Source organism: Micrasema longulum, unplaced genomic scaffold (genome assembly GCF_059751315.1).
Source record: "Micrasema longulum isolate JH-2025_06_02 unplaced genomic scaffold, ASM5975131v1 h1tg001932l, whole genome shotgun sequence".
NCBI classification, from domain to species: domain Eukaryota; kingdom Metazoa; phylum Arthropoda; class Insecta; order Trichoptera; family Brachycentridae; genus Micrasema; species Micrasema longulum.
The window spans coordinates 1-25699 of record NW_028279106.1 but is presented as its reverse complement, the minus strand read 5'-3'; the positions used below and the strand labels follow the sequence as shown (position 1 = coordinate 25699).

The 25699-nt window shown below is 37.9% G+C and overlaps 1 protein-coding gene across 1 annotated transcript; it reads right to left on the bottom strand.

Moving 5' to 3' along the window:
* Positions 1-2019: 2019 nt before the first annotated feature.
* On the bottom strand, positions 2020-25692 carry LOC148273501 (TBC1 domain family member 1-like). The gene is made up of 11 exons (XM_088238619.1): positions 25515-25692; positions 22050-22234; positions 20073-20240; positions 19492-19656; positions 18954-19118; positions 15880-16031; positions 13056-13154; positions 10253-10406; positions 8208-8377; positions 6688-6855; positions 2020-4074 (listed from the first exon to the last, which is right to left on the bottom strand). Exons 1-11 carry the CDS (start codon positions 25523-25525, stop codon positions 2830-2832), a joined length of 2682 nt encoding a protein of 893 aa, XP_088094745.1. The 5' UTR covers positions 25526-25692; the 3' UTR covers positions 2020-2829.
* Between the last annotated feature and the right edge of the window lie 7 nt (positions 25693-25699).

The following is a 25699-nucleotide window of genomic DNA, read 5'->3' as shown; positions in this document are numbered from 1 at the left end:
TCAGTTTTGAAAACGAACGCCTAGATGCACAGATAATGTGGCTAGATTCTGCCCCATTAACATATAAGAGCATCTAGGCGTAAAATGTTGCCACTATAAAGAAATTTTTTTTCATCTGTTTTACTATCTTCCTGAGTTTACGGTACGCATCGAGACGTCAAAGGAGCCGGAGAAACGCGGAGAATGAACGTGACTCCAATACAGCAATAAATTTTGTAAGACAGAGCACGTGGATAGAACTCATAATAAGGGAGACAGAGACGCTGTTCTGTGGCCGATGTTAGCGTGAAACAGATTCAGTCGGTTAGTGACAATGATGGGGGGTGCACGCATGTGAGACAACAGGCGTATTCATGATTTTTAACTTATTTGTTACAAAAGGGCTAAATTATATGTTTATTTTTATAAATTACGGAAAAGGAATTATTAAACAGCATGTCTCCCTCTTTTTTTTCTTTCAAATGTCTGAACTTTAGAATATTCCGCCTTTTGCTTGTGGTAACACGATGTTACATCACCACACGCAAAGGAATTATTTACCACAGTTAGAGTTGACTCAAAAGCTCTGAGCTTAGAATTTACGGTAAACTGGCTCATACAGTTAGTCCTTTTTACTCTACTACGCATTTTGCACGGCAATGTTCAAGCGACAGTGTTCAGTTTTCGGAACATAATTTCAAAGAATCATCATATTTATATCAAATTATACTTAAGTGGTATTATCATTTTCATCATCCATTCGTTCTACATGACTAAACCATCTCAGTGGGCCTTCTTAATCGTATCAATTACAGCTGCCTCCGATTTGAACGAACGTCTGATTTCATTTGTAACCCTGTCATACATTGATTTCTCACAGATTCGACTAAGAGATCGCATTTCAACCGCGTTCACTCTGCTGTCTTCCTTTCTCTGCCAGTTTCACGTCCACACATAAGCGTTGGGACTTAAACTCCGCTGTGATCTGCCAGTCTAGATTAAGTTACTGCTCCAAACTTTAACAGATGATTTGAAAAGGGTATTTTAATTATTGAAAACATTTTTCTCTTTTCTGTGAATAATAAAAATTAGCCTAATTAATGGATTGTAAAAATGTATATAAAGGTACGGAAGCGAATTGTATGGAGATAATTAATAACATGTATCTGTCACACATTCGTTTCGTAAGTTCGTTCGTTCGTCATATATACATCTCATTCTAGCGTAATAGAAACCATATTTCGCTCTCGTTTCTTCTCATACGATACGATTGAATTTACGAAACGAATTATTTAAAGCGTAAGGCCACTGGTTTATCTTATAGCTAGACTTTAAGGAAAAGAAACTGCCCAGTAGCTCAATCACAAATAACTATCGACGCGCTAATAAGCGACGTGATAAATTGGAACATCCGTGATCGCAATGGAACATCCGCGAACACCTAATATTAAACGTCAAAATATTTACGTTTCGCGACGTATAATCCTGCTGTGCAATCACACGTTTTGAAGTTCACCGGTGTAAATATGGAAAATATTCCAAAACTGCTATTTCTATTTATTTGTTTATTATTTATCACGATATTCATTGCATTTAGCCGGCGTGGCGGTTGGCAAGCCAAATGTCAAGAAAAGCAGTCACCATATTAATTGTAATTTAATTTTCACTTTTTTGTATTAGATACTCCTTACTATTTTACAAATGCAATTTATTGAATTATATTTTTTAGTAAACGCCGTTTTTTCGCCAATTAGCTGTACTTATTTACGAGGAAAACAAAAAACAAACCAACACGAGCGTTGACTTAGAGATTACACACGCGTTGACTTATGACTACGATAACTTAAGCATGTTAATTATTGTTCATTGTAATCGCTCAAATGCTTAGCATGTTTTTAAGCACGTCGATAGTTATTTGTGATTGAGCTGCAGACGAATATCTCTTGCCACGCGCAAGAAGGCGGGGCTTGTTCAGTAGTTCGCCAGCATCCGCAGCAGACAGTCCTGTGCCACGACGCTTAAAGCCCGAATTACATGATATTTTTGTTTTCAAATGGATAAACCGACCACCTCTCGTTCCGGAGTCAGTGCGACAAGAGTACGACGGAGAACTCGGCTTTATTCCGGCTGACATTAGGCGGAGCTGTCAAAGGACCGGCAATATGAGCGCGAGTGGCTGGCCACATAATCGCGCGGTCGCAGTACGCACCGAGCGCTCACACAAAACGCACGCGTCATTTTTAAATGACGTATATTTTGTTGTATGACATTGATATAATTAGCTATACTAAAAATGCATAGCGCGCATGCTGTCACAGTTTCATCGTCCATTGTGTAGAAAGACAAATGACGTGGCAGGAGCCATCTTTAGAGTGTTTTTTAGACGTGTTTATGCACAGTAGTTTGTACTGTATCGCAATCGTCATTCTGTTTGTCGTATGTAGAGCCGGAGAACTATTACCCTAGGGAATATTAAACTCAGAATGGTGATAGTAAACTCAGCAAAATGTGTAGAAATCTACCGAACCAATGGCAAGAATTTTAGTTTAGAATTCGGATCAACTTATTAATGTAAAATTGGCCCACTCTTGTACTCAAGCATATATGAATAAAGTGCTTTTTCTTACTAAGAGATTCATAAAAGTATTGCAATACTTTTGATTTGTCCAGAACGTGTTAAAAAAGATAAACATACATTTATTTAGAATTTACTTAAACTAATTTACTAAATGTCAACATACTATGCATTGCATTAATTTTTAACAATTTCCCTTTAATATACCTATGAACATATCACTACAAGGCTCCAATAATAATAAACGCTAAAAATATCAAAATACAATTGGATTATTAATTTCTTGAGCTGGCGTTGTCGGAAGAAGCTCTCGAGCCGACAGATATGGCTTTTAGCGGCCGTATGCTTTTCAGTTTTGACGCGTGCACGTCGAATTTGATGTCCATGTCACACCCGATCAAAGGGTGGTTGACAATCATATCGTGGTCTTCCGCGTTCGAAGACTTACAGTCGGGACTATTGGGCGAAAGAAGCGTTTTGTCGCTCGGTGATAGAGGCGTTCCTAAGCCACTGTCCGTGTTTGATTTAATAATCTTGTTTTCGTAGTCGAATGGATCTTTTTTAACAATGTTTTCCGTTAGTTTCTTGGTGACCTCCGACGAGCTGACGAAAGATCGAGTGACGGGCGAACTCAGCGACTTATCTAGGTACGATGCACTCGGCGATAGGCGCGCGTCGAGCCGTTTCAAATTGTCGTCGAAATCTCTCTTCAACTGTTCGGCTTGGAGTTTTTCTTGACGGATCTGTTCGTGGGAGTGCGCGAAGAACCCAGATCCTTTCGAACGCGGGCTGTCCATGTTTTGCATCAAACTTTCACCATGGTAGCTGCGACCGCTCGAGGATATGCTGCTTGCGATGCTCGAAGCGTCACTTAGATTACTGCTCCTCAGCATTTCTAGATTCTTGTTAACTTCCGTCTTTGGTTTCAACGAAACGTCGTGGTATTCTGAATCTTCGTCCAGGACTCTAAGAGGGTAACCTTTAAGATTCGAAGATATCTTGCTTGTGATTGATTCCTTACTGTCTTTGACATCTTTTCCGGTCATCAACCCAGCGTTGCACGAGTACGATTTCTTCATGGATAGATACTGCCGTTTTTTAAGCAGTTCAGGGTCCATCTTCACGACTTTTTGGGCATCGTCTTTCTTGTTGAAAAGGTTCGGAGAGCTTAATCCTGTTTTGAGTATGCTCTGTTTTTTATCAGATTTGTTTATGCCGTTCTTGTCGTCGGGGTCCGAGCCCGACTCTTCGGACACTCCGCTGTTGAGATCGGTCATGGCGAATTTGCTGGCGAAGTTTTGTCCGAGTTTTTGTCCCAGCACCCCGAGCGTCTTCCTGTCGTTCTGTTGGACCTGCTGGCAGAGTCGGCGAATGTCGTTCGGCAGCTCGTTGTCCTTTTTCTTGTCGTGCGTCGTGCCGATGTGCCGGGCCAGGGTGGCGACCGTTTGCTCGAGGGACTTCACCTGGTTTTCTATTTTGCTCTGCGACGCTTGGAAAGTTACCATTTTGGACATCGCATCCTGAAAAAAAAAGTACGATCATATAAAACAACATAATAACGTATTGAAATTCCAAATTCAAATAGTTATCACCTCAATTGCATGTTAATGAAATTATACCATTAATAAACAACATTATTAGCATTATCTTAAGCTAGGGTTTCCTAGGACAGCGGTGCCCGTATTTTAACGGCCGTAGTGAACGGTGATGCAGTGGACAGCCGTCGTAAAGGTGACTAGAGTGTGGTTTTCTAGGAAAACGGTGTTATCAACACCATTTAACTCAACACCATTTGTTATCAACACCATTTAACTCCGTTTTCCTAGGAAACCACTCTCTAATCACCTTTACGACGGCTGTCCACTGCATCACCGTTCACTACGGCCGTTAAAATACGGGCACCGCTGTCCTAGGAAACCCTAGCTTTATGGCGCTTTACACATTCTATAGAAACTCCATTCACAGCGTATCAGCGATCATTTGCAAAAAACATGAATTTAAGATGGTCTGTTTTAAGCTTTAAGCATCTTATTCTTGCGACTGGAGTGACTGCAATCTAGGTAGATTTATTGTGATGGGTGGTTTGTGTTTCGTCATCTGCACTGCAGAAACTACATGTAGAATTTTGTGTTGGTGTTGGTGTTCATCCAATCTGCAGTGCCCTGTAAGGGCTCCAGTGAAATGACCCTCACTTGATTTTAAGCAAGTTTCATTAGCTCGAAAGCGAACCTTTGCGATTACTCTTTTATTGGTTCCTTTGCACGGAGCTGACCAGGTGCTAAAAATATGTTCATTATGTTCTGCTTCCGGGCCTTCAACTTAAGTTCGTTTCGAGGAGTAACCCACAATAGTGCTTTGGGCTTATTGGGGCTGTCGGTTGTCTGGGTTTGGTTTGTCAGCTCAAAAGCAAACCTTTTCGAGTACGAGCTTTAAGCATCACTCCAGAAACTATCATGGAAAAAACTACATCATTGATCTTGCCGGGAATCAAACCTAAGACCTCAGGAAAGGTGCTAAACAATATGACCATGTGATTTAATCTATTATTAAAAAAAAAAACATTTTGGCCATCGAGAAGATAATGAACGAAAAATACTTTTGAATGAATTCCTAAATTTATGTTTATTTATTTATATATATGTAGGGCCCATAGTCCATAGTCGATGACACACACGTGTTAAATTACTTCCCCCGAAGTAGACAAATGACTGACGATGCAATATCATCATTTTATATTGAATCCAATACAACTTATTTTGCAACTCTAACAACATTGCACATAAAGACGGGATCGTCGCCCTGCAGTACATTCACATCGTCCCTACCATGAAAAAATGAACCACAAAGGAATATGGTCTATAAAGAGACCACAGGACTTAGCCAACATCAGTCAGCCCGTTCAGTTAGTCGGCCCAACAAGTTCAGTTCACGTCAGATCAGTTCGATAACGTCATTCAGTTCCAGCATGTAGTTCAAGTGCAGTCTCTTTAAAACTCGCCCGACATAATTTATTATTTATTCGCCATGTAATAAATATGCATCAAACAGCAACCTCGTGTCTTCTCTGTCAATCACTAACTGGGGTAGGAACTCCAACCAAACCCTCAATACCTTAATCCTACATATACGCCCAATGGGCATTTTTAAGGACATATTTATACACAGAAAATTATTTTTAAAAAAGTAGAGAGACTCAATAGTATATAGTAGACTCGGTGGGAGTGGAAGCGGGAGAGAGGTGTTTATAATTAAATTTGATTCAGTGATCGTTTAAAAAAAGGCAACTTGTTATCAAAGAAATTAAGACTGGTACGTTTGTTGGCAGACCTGAGAATTCTGGGCATAGGGGAATGGAAACCATAGTTAGTTCTATGGTTATCGGTATGAAAGTAATTTTTGTCTGAGGTTTCTAGTTGGGATATTTAATTTTACTGAGCTCAGTAGTTCAGGCGCATCAAAGAGTGAGTTGAGAATTTTAAATAGGACTAGAAGGTCGGATTTATTTCGACGGTCTTGAAGAGAAGATATATTTAAGGTAGATTCTAATACATTATACGCATATTGGTATCTGGATAAGCCTAACCTCCAGTCTGTATTTCTCAAAAATTGATATTGAACTGATTCAATATTCTTGATGTGAACATCATAATATGGAGACCAGATAACAGAGGAATACTCTAGGTGCGGGCGAACTAGGGAACATAAGAGAGTTTTAAGGGTATTGATATAAATACCCAATGCATTCGTTTGGGATGCTTCGAGATCATTCAGAAATACGTCTCGTGTATATTTTTAAATCAGGTGTTTGTTATAAATTGGCACTGTTGAATTTCGAACCGCCACTAAATCGCCCCTGAGTGACGCCCGCTAACGTCTTCAACACAAATATGCTCCTTTTCATTGTAGTATCTCGGCTACGCCATAAATGTCTGATAAAATAATTATTTCTGGGGTGGATGACACCAAGTATCACCACCTGACACGTCCGCTATTTACAAAGCCACTTCCGGTGGATTCCAAAACATCCCAAACCGATAACGATTCGGGTATTTACAAATATGAGTCCAGGGTTCTGATCAATTTCACACGCAAAGCTAAATAATAAGATTTACTTGACAGGAAAGTATTCTAACCTCTAGCTGTTCGGTCAACTGCTTGTTCTGTTTGAGTAGTTTTTTGTTGTCGGCTTCCACGCGTGTGAGCGCGGCCATCTTGGGAGCAATGGCCGCCATTTCCTCCTGTAGCACGTTGTACTCCACGTGGTATTCATTCAACTGGCGGCTCAGATCCAGAGTGAAGGCCTGAAAGAATTATATATTGACTATCGATGAAGGAGCCGGCAGTGATCCTGTGGTAACTTTATTTCAATTTTATTTATTATATATACGGCCTAAGCCAATTACAACAGTCACCTAATAAATAAATCAAATCCCAATCCAAGCAAAAAATGCTCGCCTGAACATTGCCAAGACGATATGCTAACGATCGTCTGTATTTATCTACTGAGGTATTACGTAGCGATTACAAAGCCGGCTCTCGATACGTTCTCTCAGAAAGATAGTGAAACAGATGGAAAAAATGTAACAATCAAATTATTTTTTTACAGTGGCAACTTTCGAACGCCTATAGTCCTTAAAATGTAACATGATTGGAATGACAGTTGTCAGAAAAAGTGACGACATAACTTTGTAGTAACGTCAAAGGAGTTATTTATACTGACAAACGAAAAATCATTTGTATCTGGCGTGTTAATTTTTTTTTTTTTAATACAACGCTTGAAACATAAATCAACATTAAAATATAAAATTAGCTTTAAAACTAAAAGAAAACTAAAATAAACCTAATTATTAACGACGTTCTTACAAGGTTACATCATTTTGCAAAAACGTTAGAGATGGGACAAATTGATCGAATAAAAAAATAATTCATTTGATGTTGTTAATGAAAAAAGTATAAATGTCTAATTTTTTGGTAAATAATTGTGTTTAACACACTATAATAGACTTTTTTTTGCGTTTTTTATATAAATTTTCGGAAACAGAGTTTTACGATTGCATGAAATAACTGATAAAATCGATTTGATCAGTGATCATTAATTTCCCATCACTAATGAAATTAGTTGGACAGCTGTCAATCTAATCAAGCTATATTTTAAGGACTATAGATACTCTTATTTATTAGTAGGACAGAATCTAGCGACATTGTTTCTTGCATCTAGGCGCTCGTTTTCTCAACTGACAGTTACGTCAGAATTTAATTCAACTTCAAAATTTACTTATTTCTCTCTCATATTTTTAATAGGCTTCTAAGAAGAAAACTGCCAACTTCAGAACGTTTTAATATTTAAATAAATCATAATGAAATGAATTATTGCTCGGTGGAACATTTTTTGTCACTTTCAATGCGTTGATAAACGTATCGAGAAGTTCTAGAACCCGTCGGTACAAATCGATGTACTTGCATCAAAACTTGATGGTAGTGGTATCGGTAGTGTATCTTTGTAGTCGATCGGGAGAATTTTATCTTTAACTATACCGTCAAGGTGAAGGTATGACGTCTTTATCTTCCCATCATAATCGAGGCCCTGGAGAAATAAGGGCTCAGGGCAGAGTTTATCGGTAAAATGAAATAACATCAAATAAATAAGACTCACGAATTTGATGACTTTGTCCAGCATGACCTTGTCGATGTTGGGAATCTTGTGCTTGAGGTACTCCATGATCTCCTCGAAGGAGTCGCACAGCATCAGGCCGTCTTTGTGTATCTCCAGAAGGGCGAAAGCCACGCGGAAGATCACTTCGGAAGATTCCAGAAAGAGCAGGTCTAAAAGACAATTAAGGATGCTACAGTTCACCACCCACATTGGAACGTTTATGTTTAAAAAACAAACAAACAAACCATCGCTCTGTTTCCCATTAGGGGTAGGCAGAGAGGGTAGAATGCCTTTTTTATTTTCAATTTTTATTTTTATGATTAACGCAAACATTTAAATTTTTGAGGCCATTTTCAACGAGTTATAAATACCTCGCTGTTAGGAAATGAGAATTAATGACGGCGTTTCAAATATACGTGTGTTTGATCATTCAGCGGCAATTATCCTAAAAGTTCTTCATGCAATCATATACGACTACTCACTGAACGATGATATATTATCATCTGTGTCTAGTATACGAGATTTGGGTATTGTACTTGACACTAAACTATCTTTTACAATTCATATTGAACATGTTATCAATAAATCCTTAAAACTTCTTGGATTTATTAACAGAAGCACAGCTGACTTCAAAAATATCAATACCCTTAAAGATCTCTTCTGTTCCCTAGTTCGCCCGCACCTAGAGTATTCCTCTGTTATCTGGTCTCCATATTATGATGTTCACATCAAAAATATTGAATCAGTTCAAAGTCGATTTTTAAGAAGGATGGACTGGAGGTTGGGCTTATCCAGAGACCTATATACGTATAATGAGTTAAAAGCTAGCTTAAATATATCTTCTCTTCAAGACGGTCGAAATAAATCCGACCTTCTAGTCCTATTTAAAATTCTCAACTCACTATTTGATGCGCCTGAACTACTGAGCTCAATAAAATTAAATATCCCAACTAGAAACCTCGGACAAAAATTACTTTCATACCGATAACCATAGAACTAACTATGGTTTCCATTCCCCTATGCCCAGAATTCTCAGGTCTGCCAACAAACATACCGGTCTCAAACAAACAATCACTAAATCAAATTCAGTTATAAACCTCTCTCCCGCTTTCACCACCACCGAGTCTACTACATACCATTGTGTCTTTCTATTTTACTTTCTAATAATTGTCTACGCATAAATATGTTCTTAAAAATGTCTATTGGGCGTTTATATAAATAAATAAATTAGGACCCGTTGGCAAAATAAGCGAAGATGAAACTTGTGTTATGTGAGCCGCACTCAAGTGGCTAAAGAGCAACATGCGGCTCGCGAGCCGCGGTTAGGCTTTGGTCATCTTTTCCTAAATGAGAAAAATGATTTTGATGAAACTATGCTAATGTGTAATAGCGAAATATCACCTTTTTTAAATTAAATTTTTAAAGTAATAAAGGTCCATAAAATACTGTCCAGTAAAAAAATAATTTGCTTACTTTTAAATTTGTAATTTTGAATTCCCGCAAAAGCGCCGATTCCATAAAGCTAGGGTTTCCTAGGACAGCGGTGCCCGTATTTTAACGGCCGTAGTGAACGGTGATGCAGTAGACAGCCGTCGTAACGTCGACTAGAGAGTGGTTTCTTAGGAAAACGGTGTTAAATGGTGTTGATAACACCGTTTTCCTAGAAAACCACACTCTAGTCACCGTTACGACGGCTGTCCACTGCATCACCGTTCACTACGGCCGTTAAAATACGGGCACCGCTGTCCTAGGAAACCCTAGCTTTAGCCACGCCCCTAATACGTCGCGATTCATGTACATCTGTTCCTATCGTTGAAATTTGAGTAGAACAATTTCACGAATCTTGATGTCACACCAAGGCCAAACATGTCGCGTTTTTCTACGAACGTATTTTCATTGAATTTCTTTTTCACATTCATGTTTGAAACCATTTCTCCGCAATATCCATATTGATTTTGAAAATACAATTAATTATTCCAAATCCTTTTCATGTATTTTTATCGGCATTAGTAGTACGTAATATTTCCGCATATTGTGAAACTTACCAAAAACTCTGGTGACAAAGCCCAGGGGGAACTGCGAGGTAAATATAGTCAGGATCCACGGGGCGGCGTACAGAGTGGGGGATATGTCATACTGATCAAACTTGTCATACAAGTCCGGAAGATGGTCCTTCACGAGGCGGGATAATTGGTACAGCTGGAAATTTACACAATCAATTTATTTGTTTATTTTTTTCACAACCTTTGTGACATTAATTGGGACACAAATCCCAACTCCATGGAACCAAAGTTCTGTGTCAAGTTGGGGCGAATATACAGGGTGTTCTTTAAACCCTGTCACATCCGAAACCACGATGATCAGTATGGGCAAGAAGACATATTAGCATATTTAAAAAAATATTTAGAACGCAGATTTTTTAAAAAATAAAATATTTAAAAAAACAAATGGTTGCTTACTTTTGCAGGGGATAAGCGAGGGGGCGTGGCCATGTGGTTGACGATGTATCAAACTCCCCTCTCCCCTCTCCTCGCTTCTCCCTTGCAGAAGTAAACAACAATTTGTTTTTTTTAAATATTTTATTTTTGTAAATTTTATTCGTTCTAATTTTTTATTTTATTTGCCAATATGTCTTCTTGCTCATACTGATCATCGTCGTTTCAGATATGACAGGGTTTAAAGAACACCCTGTATGTCGGTATAATACTTTAACAACAAACATATCACCATATAAACTGTTTTTGAATATTGATAAAAGTGTTTGTGTTACATTCATAAGGAAAAAATCTTAATTTTTGATTACAAACTAAACAATAATTTTAATGTCAATTTTATTTATTCATATATATAAATATTACAAAATGGAATATCTTAATTCACACATATAGACATAATTAAAATAGTTAGGTAAAATTAAGTATATATAAAAATAACACACAAGTATAAATAATATCCAGAGAATAATATGTTAAAAAAGTAAGCGAATCTTGTAACGAAAAACTCAATCAGAGACGTAAAAAATGTTAATGTCAAAAGTAATATTGTTCAACATAGAGATAGACCTTCCAACAGGCATAACCATTGGCAGGTTGATCCTGTATATTGGGATGTGAAGCAGTCTATGCTGACGCTGTCTTAGGTAATTATCCGGAACATAAAAGCCAATGCTCCGCATAATTTCAGGGTTGTCAATAATACCGCGCAGCAATCGAAATAAGTGCGTAGTTAAATACACATTCTTCTGGTCTTCAAACTGCTGTAGCCGAGCGTACCCTGGAGGAACTCAGTGGGATAAAGCCACGGATAATATCCGCACTCCCTCGTGTAGAGAAACCGAAGAAATTTATTCTTAACCGTCTCCACCATAAGAGAGTACTTCAACTCACACGGTCCCCAAATCATCGAGCCACTCTCGAGTCTACTTCGCACCGACGAGTTATAAAGAATTCTCAGTACTCGTGTACTCCCAAAAAACCCTGGGAGTACGCAAGAAGAATCCTAACATCTTCAACTAACTACTGCAAACTGTTTCGATCTGATCATGAAATGTCAGGGAACTCACAAAAGTGATGCCTAGATCTTTAACCTTCGAATTCCGCATAAGATTCTGGTGATTCATTCTGTAGCGGAAAAAAGCGTTTTGTGGGCCCTGGCGAAAGACATAACTGAGCATTTTGAAATATTGAACAATATTTTATTTCGTCTTCCCCATTCAGATACGTTTATTATGCCCACCAGGAGAGTACGAAAATCATCCAGAGTTTTATCTCTCAAAACTAGCTTCAAGTCGACCACGAATAATAAAAACGCGAATTGACTACAACTTTTTAAATATCATTGATAAAAATAGAGAACAGCAATGGGCCCAGGTTGGATCCTTGTGGGACACCTGAGTAAATACATTTTTTTTTGATGCAAACAAGTCTAATAATGTACTAATGAGAAAGCAAGAAATTAAAGATCTTGGGATTGTTCTAGACTCTAAACTACTTTTTAATCTCATATCAATAAAATTACCTCCAAAGCATTGAGAATGTTAGGTTTCATAATTCGAATGAGTAAACACTTAAATAATCCAAAGGCCCTAATTTCATTATATAATACGTTTGTTAGAAGCCATTTGGAATATGCATCTCAGATATGGAATCCTCAGTATGCCAAGAATAGAAAACAATCGGAACAAATTTATAAAGTACTTAAAATACTAAACAGGTATTTCTTAAGTATCAACTCTCGCTGCCTCCACCTACCATAGAATCACTTCTCTACAATACCGCAGAGTGTGTGCGGACCGACTACTGCTTCACAAAATTACGACAGGAATAGTTGACTGTGCAGAATTACTTAGTTTAATAACAATAAATGTGCCAGCCAGGATTTGTAGATTTGTATAAGTACCAGCCAATGACAGTTTGTAAGCCCTGTTAATGCCTAGATTGCCATATTCCCTTCTCAAAAATGTTTTCCCTCTCTGTTGCAACAAATTCAGATCTGAATAACTCCTTAGGGAGGAAATCCAGCCTGTCTGCAAAAATTTGGACACACTCAAAACATTCTTGAATTATTAATTTTCATTGATTTTTCCGGGTGAGATTTCATGCAAATTTGTATGGAGTGAACCGAATGAATAATTATTTTCTGTCAAATTCAAACTTAGTCATAAAAATTTTGTTACGAGACAAACATTGAAACTGGACAGACGTCGCGTCGCTTGAGGTATTGTTGACACGTTTACCTCCAAAAAACATGTTTTTGTGCATTGTATTTAAAATACCTAACCCACGTGTGCTCACTAGCCTACTGCCTCTCCTAAATAATAAAATATAATGGGAGGGGGGGGTAACTAACCTGGATTTGAAGTGCTACCATATCAGGAAGGTACTGCTTCCGTAGTCCTCTCCGGAACATCAGGTGCCTCAGCATCAAGAAGGCTTCCGCTTCATCCAACTAACGAGAAAACAAATGTTTACGTAAAATCAATACTTCCATATATATATGTTTATAAAAGGTTTAAAAAAAATCCATATATATGTTTATAAAAGGCAATGTTCGTATGCGAGTCCTCGATATTCCAAAATGATGAGCTTTTAAAATCTCTCACAGATTGCACTAAAAGTTTTATTATCTTTTTGCCAAGTGTGTAGGATCTTTCCCCTTGTTATTTTTGCGTCAATTGAGACACGGAAATTATGCCTACACACTCAATTCAAATGTTTACTCTATACCAACAGAGTTATTCCGTTTCTTAAATAGATTGAGGAAACAAAATAAATAGATAAAATACAGTAAATAAATCACTGAAATTACTCGGCTTCATTAACAGAATATCCTCTGATTTTACTCATGTCCGTACAATCAAAACTCTTTATTGCTCAACTGTTCGCCCTCTTCTAGAATATGCCTCCTAGAATAGTGGTCTGGTCTCCATTCTATGTCAATCGCATAAATCAAATTGAATCAGTCCAACATCGCTTGCTACGAAAAATAGCGTGGATGCTCAGACTAGAGAGAGATAATTATTCTTATGCTGAAATAGAGTCAATGTTAAATATTTCTAGTCTACAAAAACGTAGAACTAATATTGACTCCATATATATGTTCGGCATACTAAATGGTATGATCGATGTTCCATCATTACTGGAACAAGTAAAATTCAATATTCCGACTCGTAGATTGAGAAACAATGAAGTACTGTTCATCGATCAGCATAGAACAAACTATGGCCTAAATTCTCCAATGACCCGCCTTTGTCGTATTGTTAACTCAAGACAAGATCTGGACTTTTTTGGTTTAAGTTTAAAACGATTTAAACGAGCACTAAATAAATAGTCCAGATCTTGTCTCGATGTCCCTTATGTTTGTCAATGCTTCTTTCGTTTTTAAAAAATGTTTTAAACTATTCTTTTATTGTAATATTTAAACCATATAAATTGTATACATGGTTAATAAATAAATAAATAAATAAAATGAGTTAATCCGGGACAGCCCGACCCCTCACACTCTCTCCTGCGGCTTACATATGCTGTCTCGTACCGTGTCCGACCGCGACACGGTACAAATAGTTTTTTAAATGAATAAAGTGTGTATAAATCAAGACGAAGCGTGTTTTTATTTGAAGTACGCTCTCTCCGCCTTCGACTCCGCCGCCTGTCCTTTTGGAGGATACCACCGCCGACCCAGCCAGAGAAGTCCATCTCATCCGAGATAGCGGAAGTAGCGGCTGCAGAGCCACCCCTATCTACAGCTCTACTATATGCACGGTGAGTGTCGTGTATACTTGGCATTTCAAGCAAGCACCGCGAAGCGTACACAACTCTTAGCTAACTTTCTTCTCAGACTTTACCGAAGCTTTTCTAAACGCTGTATAAATCAAAATATGCAGCTGCGTTGGGAGGATCATTACCGCGCTTCTTCTACAGGTAAAATGACTAAAATGTTTTTCCCAACGCTGGATGATGCGGCAAACTTCGTCATCACCAAAGTACTTTTGGAACGGCCCAAATTTTTACCGGACACGGAGCTATGAGAAGTAACCTATATAGGTTTAAATTGAAGAGTGATGACTATTGTCCATGCGATGATATTTCTTCACAGAGTATCGAACATCCGTTGTTTCAGTGCCCACTTTTCAGTTTACAATGCCATAATCTTGAAGCAGAATACGGAAAAGATGGATTATCCTTAATAAATATCCACACTGTCGTTAAAAGTAATTATCACGCGCTATTGTTCTTGAACTTTGCAACAATTGTGATTGGACGCATAAAGGTAATAAACTAAAATCAGTGATCGAACATCCCATTGTCAAGACAAGCAAAAATGATTTTTTCCGAGTACCTTAGCCTTGTACGTGACACGTAAGGCTACTAAACACATGGCTCTCAATCAGATGCGGTTCTTTAGTATGTGCATAAGTGCAGTGCACTGCCAAGTAAAAATATGTGGAAATAAATTAGTAATTTTATTGATAGTAAAAATATGTTATAGGTTCAAAGAAACAGGGATTCGTTGCAATATTATATTCGTAAACATCATAATATTCAATACTAGCGCCAAAAGATCTAGCGAAATCGACTCTAGCGGACGATTTTATCATTTTGTCTACGCATGCGCAATCGTCCCGTGCATGTTCTGTTTTGCACAATTCTTTACCCTGAATTTGTATGAAATATGTAATTTCTCCTAAGATCGTCATTTGAGCGAGATAGACAACGCTTTGTACCGGTGAATCGTGCATTAGAGGGAAGATAATATACATACTCCAGGCATTGCCAACGCATGCGCAGATTTGAAGTTTGAAGTTCGTTTGCAATGAAGTAACTTTAAACACGCGCAATGACATGATATTAGTACGAATTTAGTGTCTTTAGTATCCTATAACGTGCGTATAATGTTGGGCGAATTTAGCGTTCCTGGTTCCGATGCGCGGGCTGTCATCTGTCATACTATTGCCCGTTTATCACGTCAGATCTGTCATATTGTTATACTATTAATGAACTTAATATATAAATTGACAAAATGTAAAGAAATGTACTGCCTATGTTTTCGGTCAGGAGCCGCCAGTGCTCTCAATATATATATAAAACTCTTAGCCAACTTAAAATGACATCGACACCTTCTCGAAAGGTCAGGGTAAGTAACACTCATAATAGGATTGAACGGTTTAACTCACATGAAGCAAGAGCACTCCGGCCACGAAGCTCAGGCCCTGGCAGTAGCCGACCTCGGGGTCCAGCAAGGAGTAGGCCTTCAGCAAGTTGAACAGGGCCAACTGGCCTGGACCCAGTGGCGAGGAGAAGTATGTATGACTTGGGAATGTCCGTCCTGCAAATATATACATACGTAGTGATGTATTGAGTTTTCATGTTACACAAATGCACGTTCCAGAATGCTCGCCATATGGTTGATAATACTCGTTTTTTCGAACACTGATTTGAGTCTATTAATTACATTTGTTTTTAAAGACAGGACAACGGGGAAGTTCAGTGGTTTGAAAAAACAAATATTTGTAAACGGACTAAATATGTTTCTCAATATTGGCTGATGTACTTGATTTATGAACAACTATGGGTGGCTTCAGCCAGACGACAAAATTTGATTCAGGATACGGCACTACCCGATGTAAGGAGTACCGCTCATCCTCCGTTAAACTACTGGGAGTCTTATGCTCATGTATATAAATATAGTTGGATAATTTATATAGCGCCATTTTTGTGAAAATCACCTCAAGGGCGCTGTACAATTAATAAATATCCCAGTACGTCTTGCAGCTACAGAGCGCATGGACGGTTGGGATTCTAGTTCCTCGTTTTCAATTAAGATCAATCAAAAATTATAACAGATAGGAGCTAGATTACAGGACGTCTTGCAGCTACAGAGCGCATAGACAGTTAGAAATTTAGCCCCCATTTACACATTTTAAAAATCGACAAATAAATTTAGTGTATTAAAAAATAATAATAATATGAATAATAAAAAGGAGTAAGATTACAACACGCCTTGCAGCTACTAAGCGCATGGACGATTGGAATTCTAGACCCCGTTTACAAAATTTTGGTATTTTAAAGTTGATATATTAAAGCTAGATAACCAATCATCGTGCAGCTACAAAGCGCATGGACGAGAGGAATTCCAGCAAAGTTAAAACAATATCAATAAATTTATAAAAAATAGAGTATAGTAGTAAATTGGTCAAGTGTTCATGCCAAGAAGTAAGCAATAAAAAACTAAATAAATCAAACACGGTTTCAACTCCATGGTTAACAAAGGGAGATAGGTGTCCAAAGAGAAGCTTTTGTAGACAGTAGGTAAATACCGTCGCCATGTGGCCCGCTGGCTGGTAGATAGTTTCTGGAAACGCACGTGTGTAGTACTATTATGCCTTTTGTTCCGATGACTTGGTGTCCATTTTGGTCCGTATTATTTCGTTTTATAAGACGCAACATTCCTGTTCAAATTCACTTTTTTACATGAATATTACACAAACGCGTGTATGAGCGGTTGGATTTATCATTTTGTATATTATCAGAAGGCAGATATTTGAAATATTATGTATTTATCATGCTTCTACCAGTTGAGACAAATTAAGTGCACATGCAAAAGTTTGCCGGTTGATGCCGCCCGTCAACCAGTAAATGCGTTTGTAGTGTCTAAAGTCGATTATCGTAATGGTATCTATGCAGGTCTACCAATGAACAAAATGACTCGCCTGCTGTCTGCATTTCATTCTCAGGTCAATAAAACGGTAAGTGCTGGTTCCTTCCATCTCCGACAGATCAAATCTGTGCGGAGAAATATTCCTATAGATGCAACTAAAGCTCTTGTAAATGCTTATGTCGTTTCGCGTCTAGATTACTTGTAATGGAATAAACGCAAATCTCCCAAAATATCAAACAAACAAACTTCAATCTGTTTTCAATGCAGCAGCAAGGCTTATTACGGGAGTAAAAAAATATTCTCACATTTCACATCTTCGAGATTTGCACTGGTTAAAAAGCCCAGAGAGAAAAAAATACAAGTTTTTCTGGACAGTATTCAAATCCCTTCATGAAATGGCTCCAAAATACAAATCGGACCTTTGCATTAGGGAAAATACATGTCAAAGAAAATCTACTCTTACATCAGCATTTGATTCAGGAAGAAGAAAACTTGTCGAAATTCAGCGCTCCCCAAACACAAGATTTGGAGATGGTGCTTTTGCCGCCACCGGCCCCTCTGCCTGGAACCAATTGCCTTCAAACTTACGAATCATCGACAGTCCCAGTCAGTTCAAATCCCAACTAAAATCCCACTTCTTTAGACTATCATACCCTCAATTTTAAATCTGGAAATATAATATAGCTCACTTTAGTTTAGTAAGAATGTAAGTTTAGGTATATAATTGTAAAGCGCCCCTGAGGTGATTTTTTACAAAAATGGAGCTATAAAAATCAGCCAGATATTATTATTATTAAATGCTGCAGCGAGGCTTATTTTCGGAATCTTTAAGTTCAGTCACATCACTCCACTACACCGGTTACGTTTTCCACAGAGGGTGGTATACAAACTCTGCTGGCTTATGTATAAATCACTGCACAGCTCCAAAATATCTAAGAGAAATATGCATTCCAGGTGAACTAGCTGACAGACGTTTTATGTTTAGATCAGCTACGTCTACGGCGACAGAAAAAGTTACTATATCTCTACGCAAAAGCCGCATTAAATTCAGTGAATGCGCATTTGCGGTCGCAGGCCCTACGACATGAATGTTCTCCCAGCAGAGGTGCGAGGCTGTGAAAGTGAAGAGATGTTTCGGAAAAAACTTAAAACCCACATGTTCTCTAAATCATTTGAATAAATCCTTTGCACGTGGTAACAAAACAAATTGTTTTAATTAAATTACAAATTTAAAAGCTTCAATTAAATTTATTTATCTATATAATCACTTTGTAAAGCGCCCTTGAGGTAATCATGAATAGTCTTGGCAGCTCCTCCACAACAAATGCAACCGTAGGCGTATTATGGATATAAAATCAATTTGGTTGACTCTCAGAATCTGCAGTACACGAGCTTGCATTCTGCTCAAGATTATGTGTGCCAGAGTCTTTCCTGGAACGCGCGGTAAAGATATTTCGGGGTAATTATTGCACTGCAAATGACAATGATAAACATATGATTTGAATTCAACAACCAGAATTTGTAAATCTACATAAATTTGGACGACATTGTTAAATAAATGATGAAATAATGAATACGTTTTGAACATACCCAAGTCGATGAGTATGGCGTGCTGGTGTGATGTGAGTTGCTTCAGTAGAACTTCGTAGGGGGTGGCATAGTTGGGGAACAGCTTGGTATCTGGGGGCGGTTGGCGCAGGCAAAACTGCTCTGCCAAGAAGTACCACACTTCGCCACGCTTTGCTCTTGGGACTCCTGTAAACAGAAACATTACAGATGTAAAAATATAAAAAAAATACTTGCCATTAAAACTTACATTACATACCCAGCTCTGTTTAAAACCAGGCAACAAAAATAAAAGACAGGTGATACTCAAATCCAAGTCCCCCTGTACAAAACTATCGTCAAAATTATGGTATCGTTCGGGCGTGAGGCGTGGACACTAGCACCACAGTTTATTGAGATGCTGGTCATCTTTGAGAGGAGACTGCTGCGTAAAATCCTGGGTCCAGTAAATGATTGAAATTAAACATATAACGACTAGTGACCAACCGAAACAAGAAGAAGCCTGCTTACAAACGTTTGGACATATTCAAAACATAGTCGTGAGGAGTCGATTTGAACGTACCATGCCTGATGGCTTGGAGGAGCATTTGCGAGTCGACTTTCGTGGAGATCCTAGATTCCCTCGGGGCCGTCAGCATGTCCCAGACCTTGGAGTTCTCGTGAGCGCATCCGCCAATGTCCTCATACTCCAGCTTTATTCTCTTCACCGCGGAAACCTCTTGACGGGCTGGAAATATTTAAATATATTGCTAAAAATATTTTAAGTATATCTGGACAACAACAAACCATCACGCCGTTTCCGTAGGCAGAAGGGATAGGACGCCACATCCCTCTGTCTTTGCATACAGATCTCGCTTTTTCTACATTTATAAATCTTTTCATGCACGCGCGCCGATTATTCCGACTTTTGACGTGTCGATCCTTAAATATTTGTTAGATTTGGTTGAGCCATGTCTTTTTCGGTCTTCCTCTATTTCTACATCCATCAACATTCGCGTTGTAAATCTTTTTAGCCGTCCTTTCGCTGTCCATTCGCTCTACATGTACAGCTCATTTACGCATTTAAAGTTTGTAAATCTCCAATTTTTTAGACTCCAAGTGTCCAAGTCTCTAGTCTAGATGGTGTTGGCCTAATTCTCATACCTCTAAGCCTGGCATTTTCTTTCTCCATCCTAATTAGAAGAACAGCTTGATTGATGGCTTTCTTCCATAGTTCGCGGAGCTCGGCTCTGGTTCTCCGGGTTCCTTCCTGATGCTGCTGGAGATTGTTGAAGGACGAGGGTCTCCGCAGCAGATTAGAACTGCTCGGATCTAGAAAGAATAAACATTTGTCATGTTTCAAGAACTTTGTCGATTTATTATTAGTTTAAGAGTCAGAGTCCATTAAAAATAAAAGTTAAATAATTTCGTAAGTACAAAAGATAAAAAAAAACAGAAATAAACCATCACGCCGTTTCCCCGTAGAGGTAAGCAAAGAGAATAGAATACCATTGCTCTAAAATAGATCTCGCTTCCTCTGCCTTCATACATTTTCTCATGCACGCACAACGATTATTCCGACTTTTGATATGTCCATCTTCAAGTATTTTCTAAATTTGAAATGAGGATCAAATATACCATGGGAACTCTTAAAGTTATAACGAACAAATTAACAAAAACCTAACATGATTTTCTATAACAATATTACATATATATTTGCAAGGACGCAACGCAGACAAACATATAGTGACCAAAAGCCGGTTGAGTCGATTTTATTCCGATAAAAATGGCAAGTTAATTTTATTTTTTAAAATATTAAAATGACCGATTTGGCTTTGTGATTGTTTCATTCTGACTTATCGATAAACTTAGTGACTTACTTAAGTTTATGTCATTTATTACACACGCGTTATTTATTTCGGATTTTTTTGAGCTATTTACATATTCGTAATAAGGGTAAGTTTTTCGTTTTATCTCCTCATGTGATTGGCTGAGAGGCCTCGTTGTGCTCAAATCAAAACCGTGCAAAAATCACTGGTATAGTACCATAATCACGGGAGAAAATAAGGAAATACGTTTTAATGAAGAAAAGCCAGACCACGTTTTACCCCGAGCCTTCTAAAATTATGACACCCAACTTATGTCAAATGCGAATTTAGTCATTCATTAACGGCCAGCCGGGTTTTGACGCGAGCTTGATATTTTATTCGAAACCAAAAGAAATGAAAATAAATATGACTGTGCCGTGAAAGCGTGCAAAAAACTGTCCGGATAAAAAGAAAAAGAATTTTCATTGATAAGTAGGTACTTAGGTACAGTAGGTATTTGTTAATGATTGAATTCCAAAATTTAAAAATATCAATATTAAAATATTTAATTGATTTAGGTACCTAGGTACTTGTGTATGGTTGAATTCCAAAACACAAAACAATTAATTTTCAAATATAGAATTCTTTTTGTAAATGTCAAACTCTGGTATTTTCACCAACAGGGGTGCACTTTATTCATTAATGCGATTCTCAAAAATGTATTGAAAGTCAGTTTATTTTATTTTAGTATTACCAAAAATCCAGTAAAAATAAATAAATGAGAAAAAATTATAAGGAATTGAGGGAAATAATCTGATTGGGATCCATAAAAACGAATGTTGTTTTTAAACTTTTTGATCGGGTTGTGGTACCGTGGCTAGTGTCTCGGACTCACGGGCCAAAGGTCCGTGGTTCGAATCCCACTCTACTCCAACTTGATTCCATTTTATAATAGTGAGTTATTTACATCTCGTTGAAAATGGCCCTCAAAATTAAATATTTGGGTAAATCATAAGAACGCAAATATTTCTTTTTTTAAAAAAAAAAAAAAACTTTCAAAAACAAACTTATTCACAAAAAAACAACATTCTTCCATTTTTTTGCAAACGCATTCTCGTACAATGCAACCCTAGTAGGTCCATAAAAAAAATACTTTTGCTCCCAATGTTTTTTTTACAGATTAGATTGAAAATGTTAATATCTACAAACACGCGCAACGAAAAGATCTACATTTTGCTGAAAACCGCACGTAAATCGGTTAAGCCGTTTAGGAGTTCACACGTACAAAAGAATAAAAAAATAGACAAAATAAAAGAACAATAAATTTTCTCACCAGCATATTCGTCACCACTCTCGTCCAGGCAATCATCGCTGATTCCTTCCCGCGTGATTCTGTTGAAGATGGCTTGCCTCCAGGAGCCGGAGCGCTCTATTTCCTCGGCCTCTGATCTGCCGTTCGCCGCCGTCTCCTGAGGAGAAGGAGCCTTGGGCGACGGGCCGCTTCCTAACTTGAGGAAGCTGGAAATAAATTCAGTCAAAAAATAAATAAATTTTTAAATAGAGACATATAAATTAAATTTATTTCAACAGAGAGGGAAAACATTTTTGAGAAGGGAATATGGAAGTCTAGGCATTTACAGGGCTTATGACCTGACATTTGATGGTTTGAGTGGCCACTTTACACACTGTGTAACATTCACCATTCTGCCCATGTTTGAACATCCACATTTCCTCAACTGTTCCATCTGTTGATTTTTGTGAAGTAAGAGCTGAAACCTTTATCACGTGGGTGAGATTCATCCGGCTGAACCAATTCACCTACTAGGCAACGCCTCAAAACAATTTTCAAATTTTGATACTTCTTCTTTTACCAGGTAGTAATTCAACAATGTTTGATTATGTCCAAATGCCAATGACAGGTCATAAGCCCTGTAAATGCCTAGACTTCCATATTCCCTTCTCAAAAATGTTTCCCTCTCTGTTGAAACAAATAAATTACTTTAAAAATGACAACAATATCATCATTCATCATTCCCTTTCCACACATAATGATGCATAGGGCACTCCATTGACACACCAATCGCAGCGTATCTTGATCATTTTTGTTACATGAAGTCAAGATGATCAGTTTTATGCTTCAGGTACCAGTCCGGGAACTATGAAATATTCTGGTGTGAAAACGCTCTTTTAAATAAACATATCATATCACCCATGTCAGAAATCGAATCCGAGACCTCTTGCACGGTAGGCAAACGTGCTGACCATTACACCACGAGGCCGACAAACAACAAAAGCAGCAACAAATCATCACGCCGTCACGTAAGTGTACGCAGAGAGGATAGAACACAATATCATTATATCTTTGCGTACAGAAATCACTTTCGTACATCTTCTCATGCACGCTCGCCAATTATTCTGACTCTTGACTCTTAACATGTCCATCTGCAAGTGTTCGGTGGATTTGGCCAAGTATTCTCGGTCTTCTTCTAAGTCTGCATCCATCAACATGTGTACATCTTTTTAGCCGCTCTTTCGCTGTCCATTCGCTTTACAGGTCCAAACCAATGCGGAGTTCCCTTCTTGATTGTGTCGCTAATGCTTATCTCAGCCTTACATAATGTACGGATCTTGACATTTGTGCATCAATTACAAGCCATTCAAATAGATCAAGTCAAAAAAGGAATCGGAAGAAATACAACATTGTAAAACGAGGCTCGCACAGTGTTGGGGCCAAAACTAAATTGAGCAATATTTCGTTTAACAATATTTTGAGTTTGTCCAAATTTTTGTAGACAAGGACTGGATTCAACTCCCTGGGGAGCTGTTTATATTAACATATTACAACAGAGATGAAGAACATTTAAGAGAAGGTAATATAGAAGTCCAGGCATCTACAGGGCTAATGACCTGTCAATGGCTGGTTTAAGTGGCCACTTTACACACCGTGTAACATTCACCATTCTGCCTATATTTGAACATCTTTATTCCTTCAATTTTTTCATCTGTTGATGTTTGTGAAGTTAAAGAGCTGAAACCTTTATTTCAGGCGTTGCCTAGTATGTAGGTGAAATAATTCAATTACATGAATCTCACCCGCATATGCATGCATATTTTAAAGGCCCAAAAATTTTTAATTATTTTTTGACTGATAATATTTCATTGATTCCAAACTTTCAAAATTTTCCTTCTTTTAAAAAACATGCACTATCCTGGATACAAACTGAATGAACTCTTTTTTCTATGATTTATTTTGTTGCCCTTTAATAACAAGGAATATTTTTGTGTTATTTAAAAATATTTTTTATTTCCTTTTTTAATTACTATAAATACAAAAAAAAAAACTTTATTATCTTTTACAGAATATTTTATTTTTTCTTACTTATGTTTTACAAAAATATTATAACTGTCCATTATTTACTATAGGAGCAAAAATTCATTAAAATTTTCTTGGATACCCACGAACAGGCCATGCCTTTGTGGGATTTTTTGGTTTACTATTTTTCTATTAATATGTATTTCGTAGAACGCTTGACTCACGCACGGAAGGTTCCGGGTTCGATTTCCGGTGAGAACACAAAAATTAAAAATGTGATTTTTCTCAAGCCTGGTTGTTCTGTAATGTAATTCACCACTGTAATTGGGCATCCTGGCCTGTTGTGGTGCAAAAAAATGAAATGAAATGTTTATTGTAAAAAAACAAAAAGAATTGTACCTAGTTTTACCACACTTTCGTCTGAAAGATTTCGACATTATTCGGCCTACTTTTCTCCCTGTCATTCTTCAATCCGTACTTCGCTCCCATACGCCAAGATCGGCACCAGGACTACATTGTGAACTGCTAATTTTTCCTCTCACGACAAACATTTATCTGCCAAGGTTGATTTGAGTGCACCATTCACTCTATTCCCGGCACTCACCCTCCTTTCCATATCTTCTTAGTCATTTCATCCTTAGTAAACATATTTCCCAGATACACAAATTCCTCTACCTGTTTCAGTATTACCCCATTCACAGTGATCACACATTTAGTCATACTTTCATTTTATTCAAAAACCATCACATTCGATTTATCATCATACTTTTTTACAAACCACTTTAACTTTTGAGTCATACGTCGACCAGATTCGTGGTTACTTCCTCATCATCAGAACTCTAACTAACTTAGGTCCTGAGCCCTGTAGATGCCTAGACTTCTATATTACCTTCTCTAAACTATTTTTAATTTCTGTTGTAATATGTTAACAGCTCCCTAGGGAGTTGAATCCAGTCCTTGTCTACGAAAATTTGGATAAGCTCAAAATATTGTTGAAAAAGTTTTAGAGTGAAAACCTCCAATTCAGTCTACTCGTTTTTTATGTATTTTGTTGGTTCGCGGATTTAGCGTTGCTATTGCGTTTTCTTTATTTACATTGCCACTGAACCCCAATACAAATTAATGCAATTACCCACCTTGTACTGGGATTAATCTAACCTTAATGTTCAAACTTTTCTCTCGCGACAGGCTCTATAAGATTCTGTGGTCAGATCGGCACTTGTCGGATCTTGATTATTGATTCATACGATAACACGACACAGTGGATTAGAATGACTTATTGATAGCTAAAATAATTTGTTAGCGATCGCGATAAGAATATAAAAATCACATGTACGTTCGGTGACAGTTCAGTAGCTATTAGGCCGGAGAGAAAAATATTGTACCCACAGTAGGATAGTTACAACATTTTCACTAGGGCTCAGTAGGTAGCAATACATTTAACACAGCAACCTAGTAAATGTTCAATACACAAATTCGACTTACATGTCCATCATTGGCGACTTCAGTTGAGTAGGCGATGACTCGTGCAGCTCGCGTCCATTCTGCAACTGCAGGCTTAGCACTGGTGCACCGTCTGGGCCGCTTTGGTTGCTGGCGGAGGCGGCGGAGCTCTGGCCGTCCTTGTTGTTCTCCCCGGGGATGGAGGAGTTAGAGCGAGACCACGACGA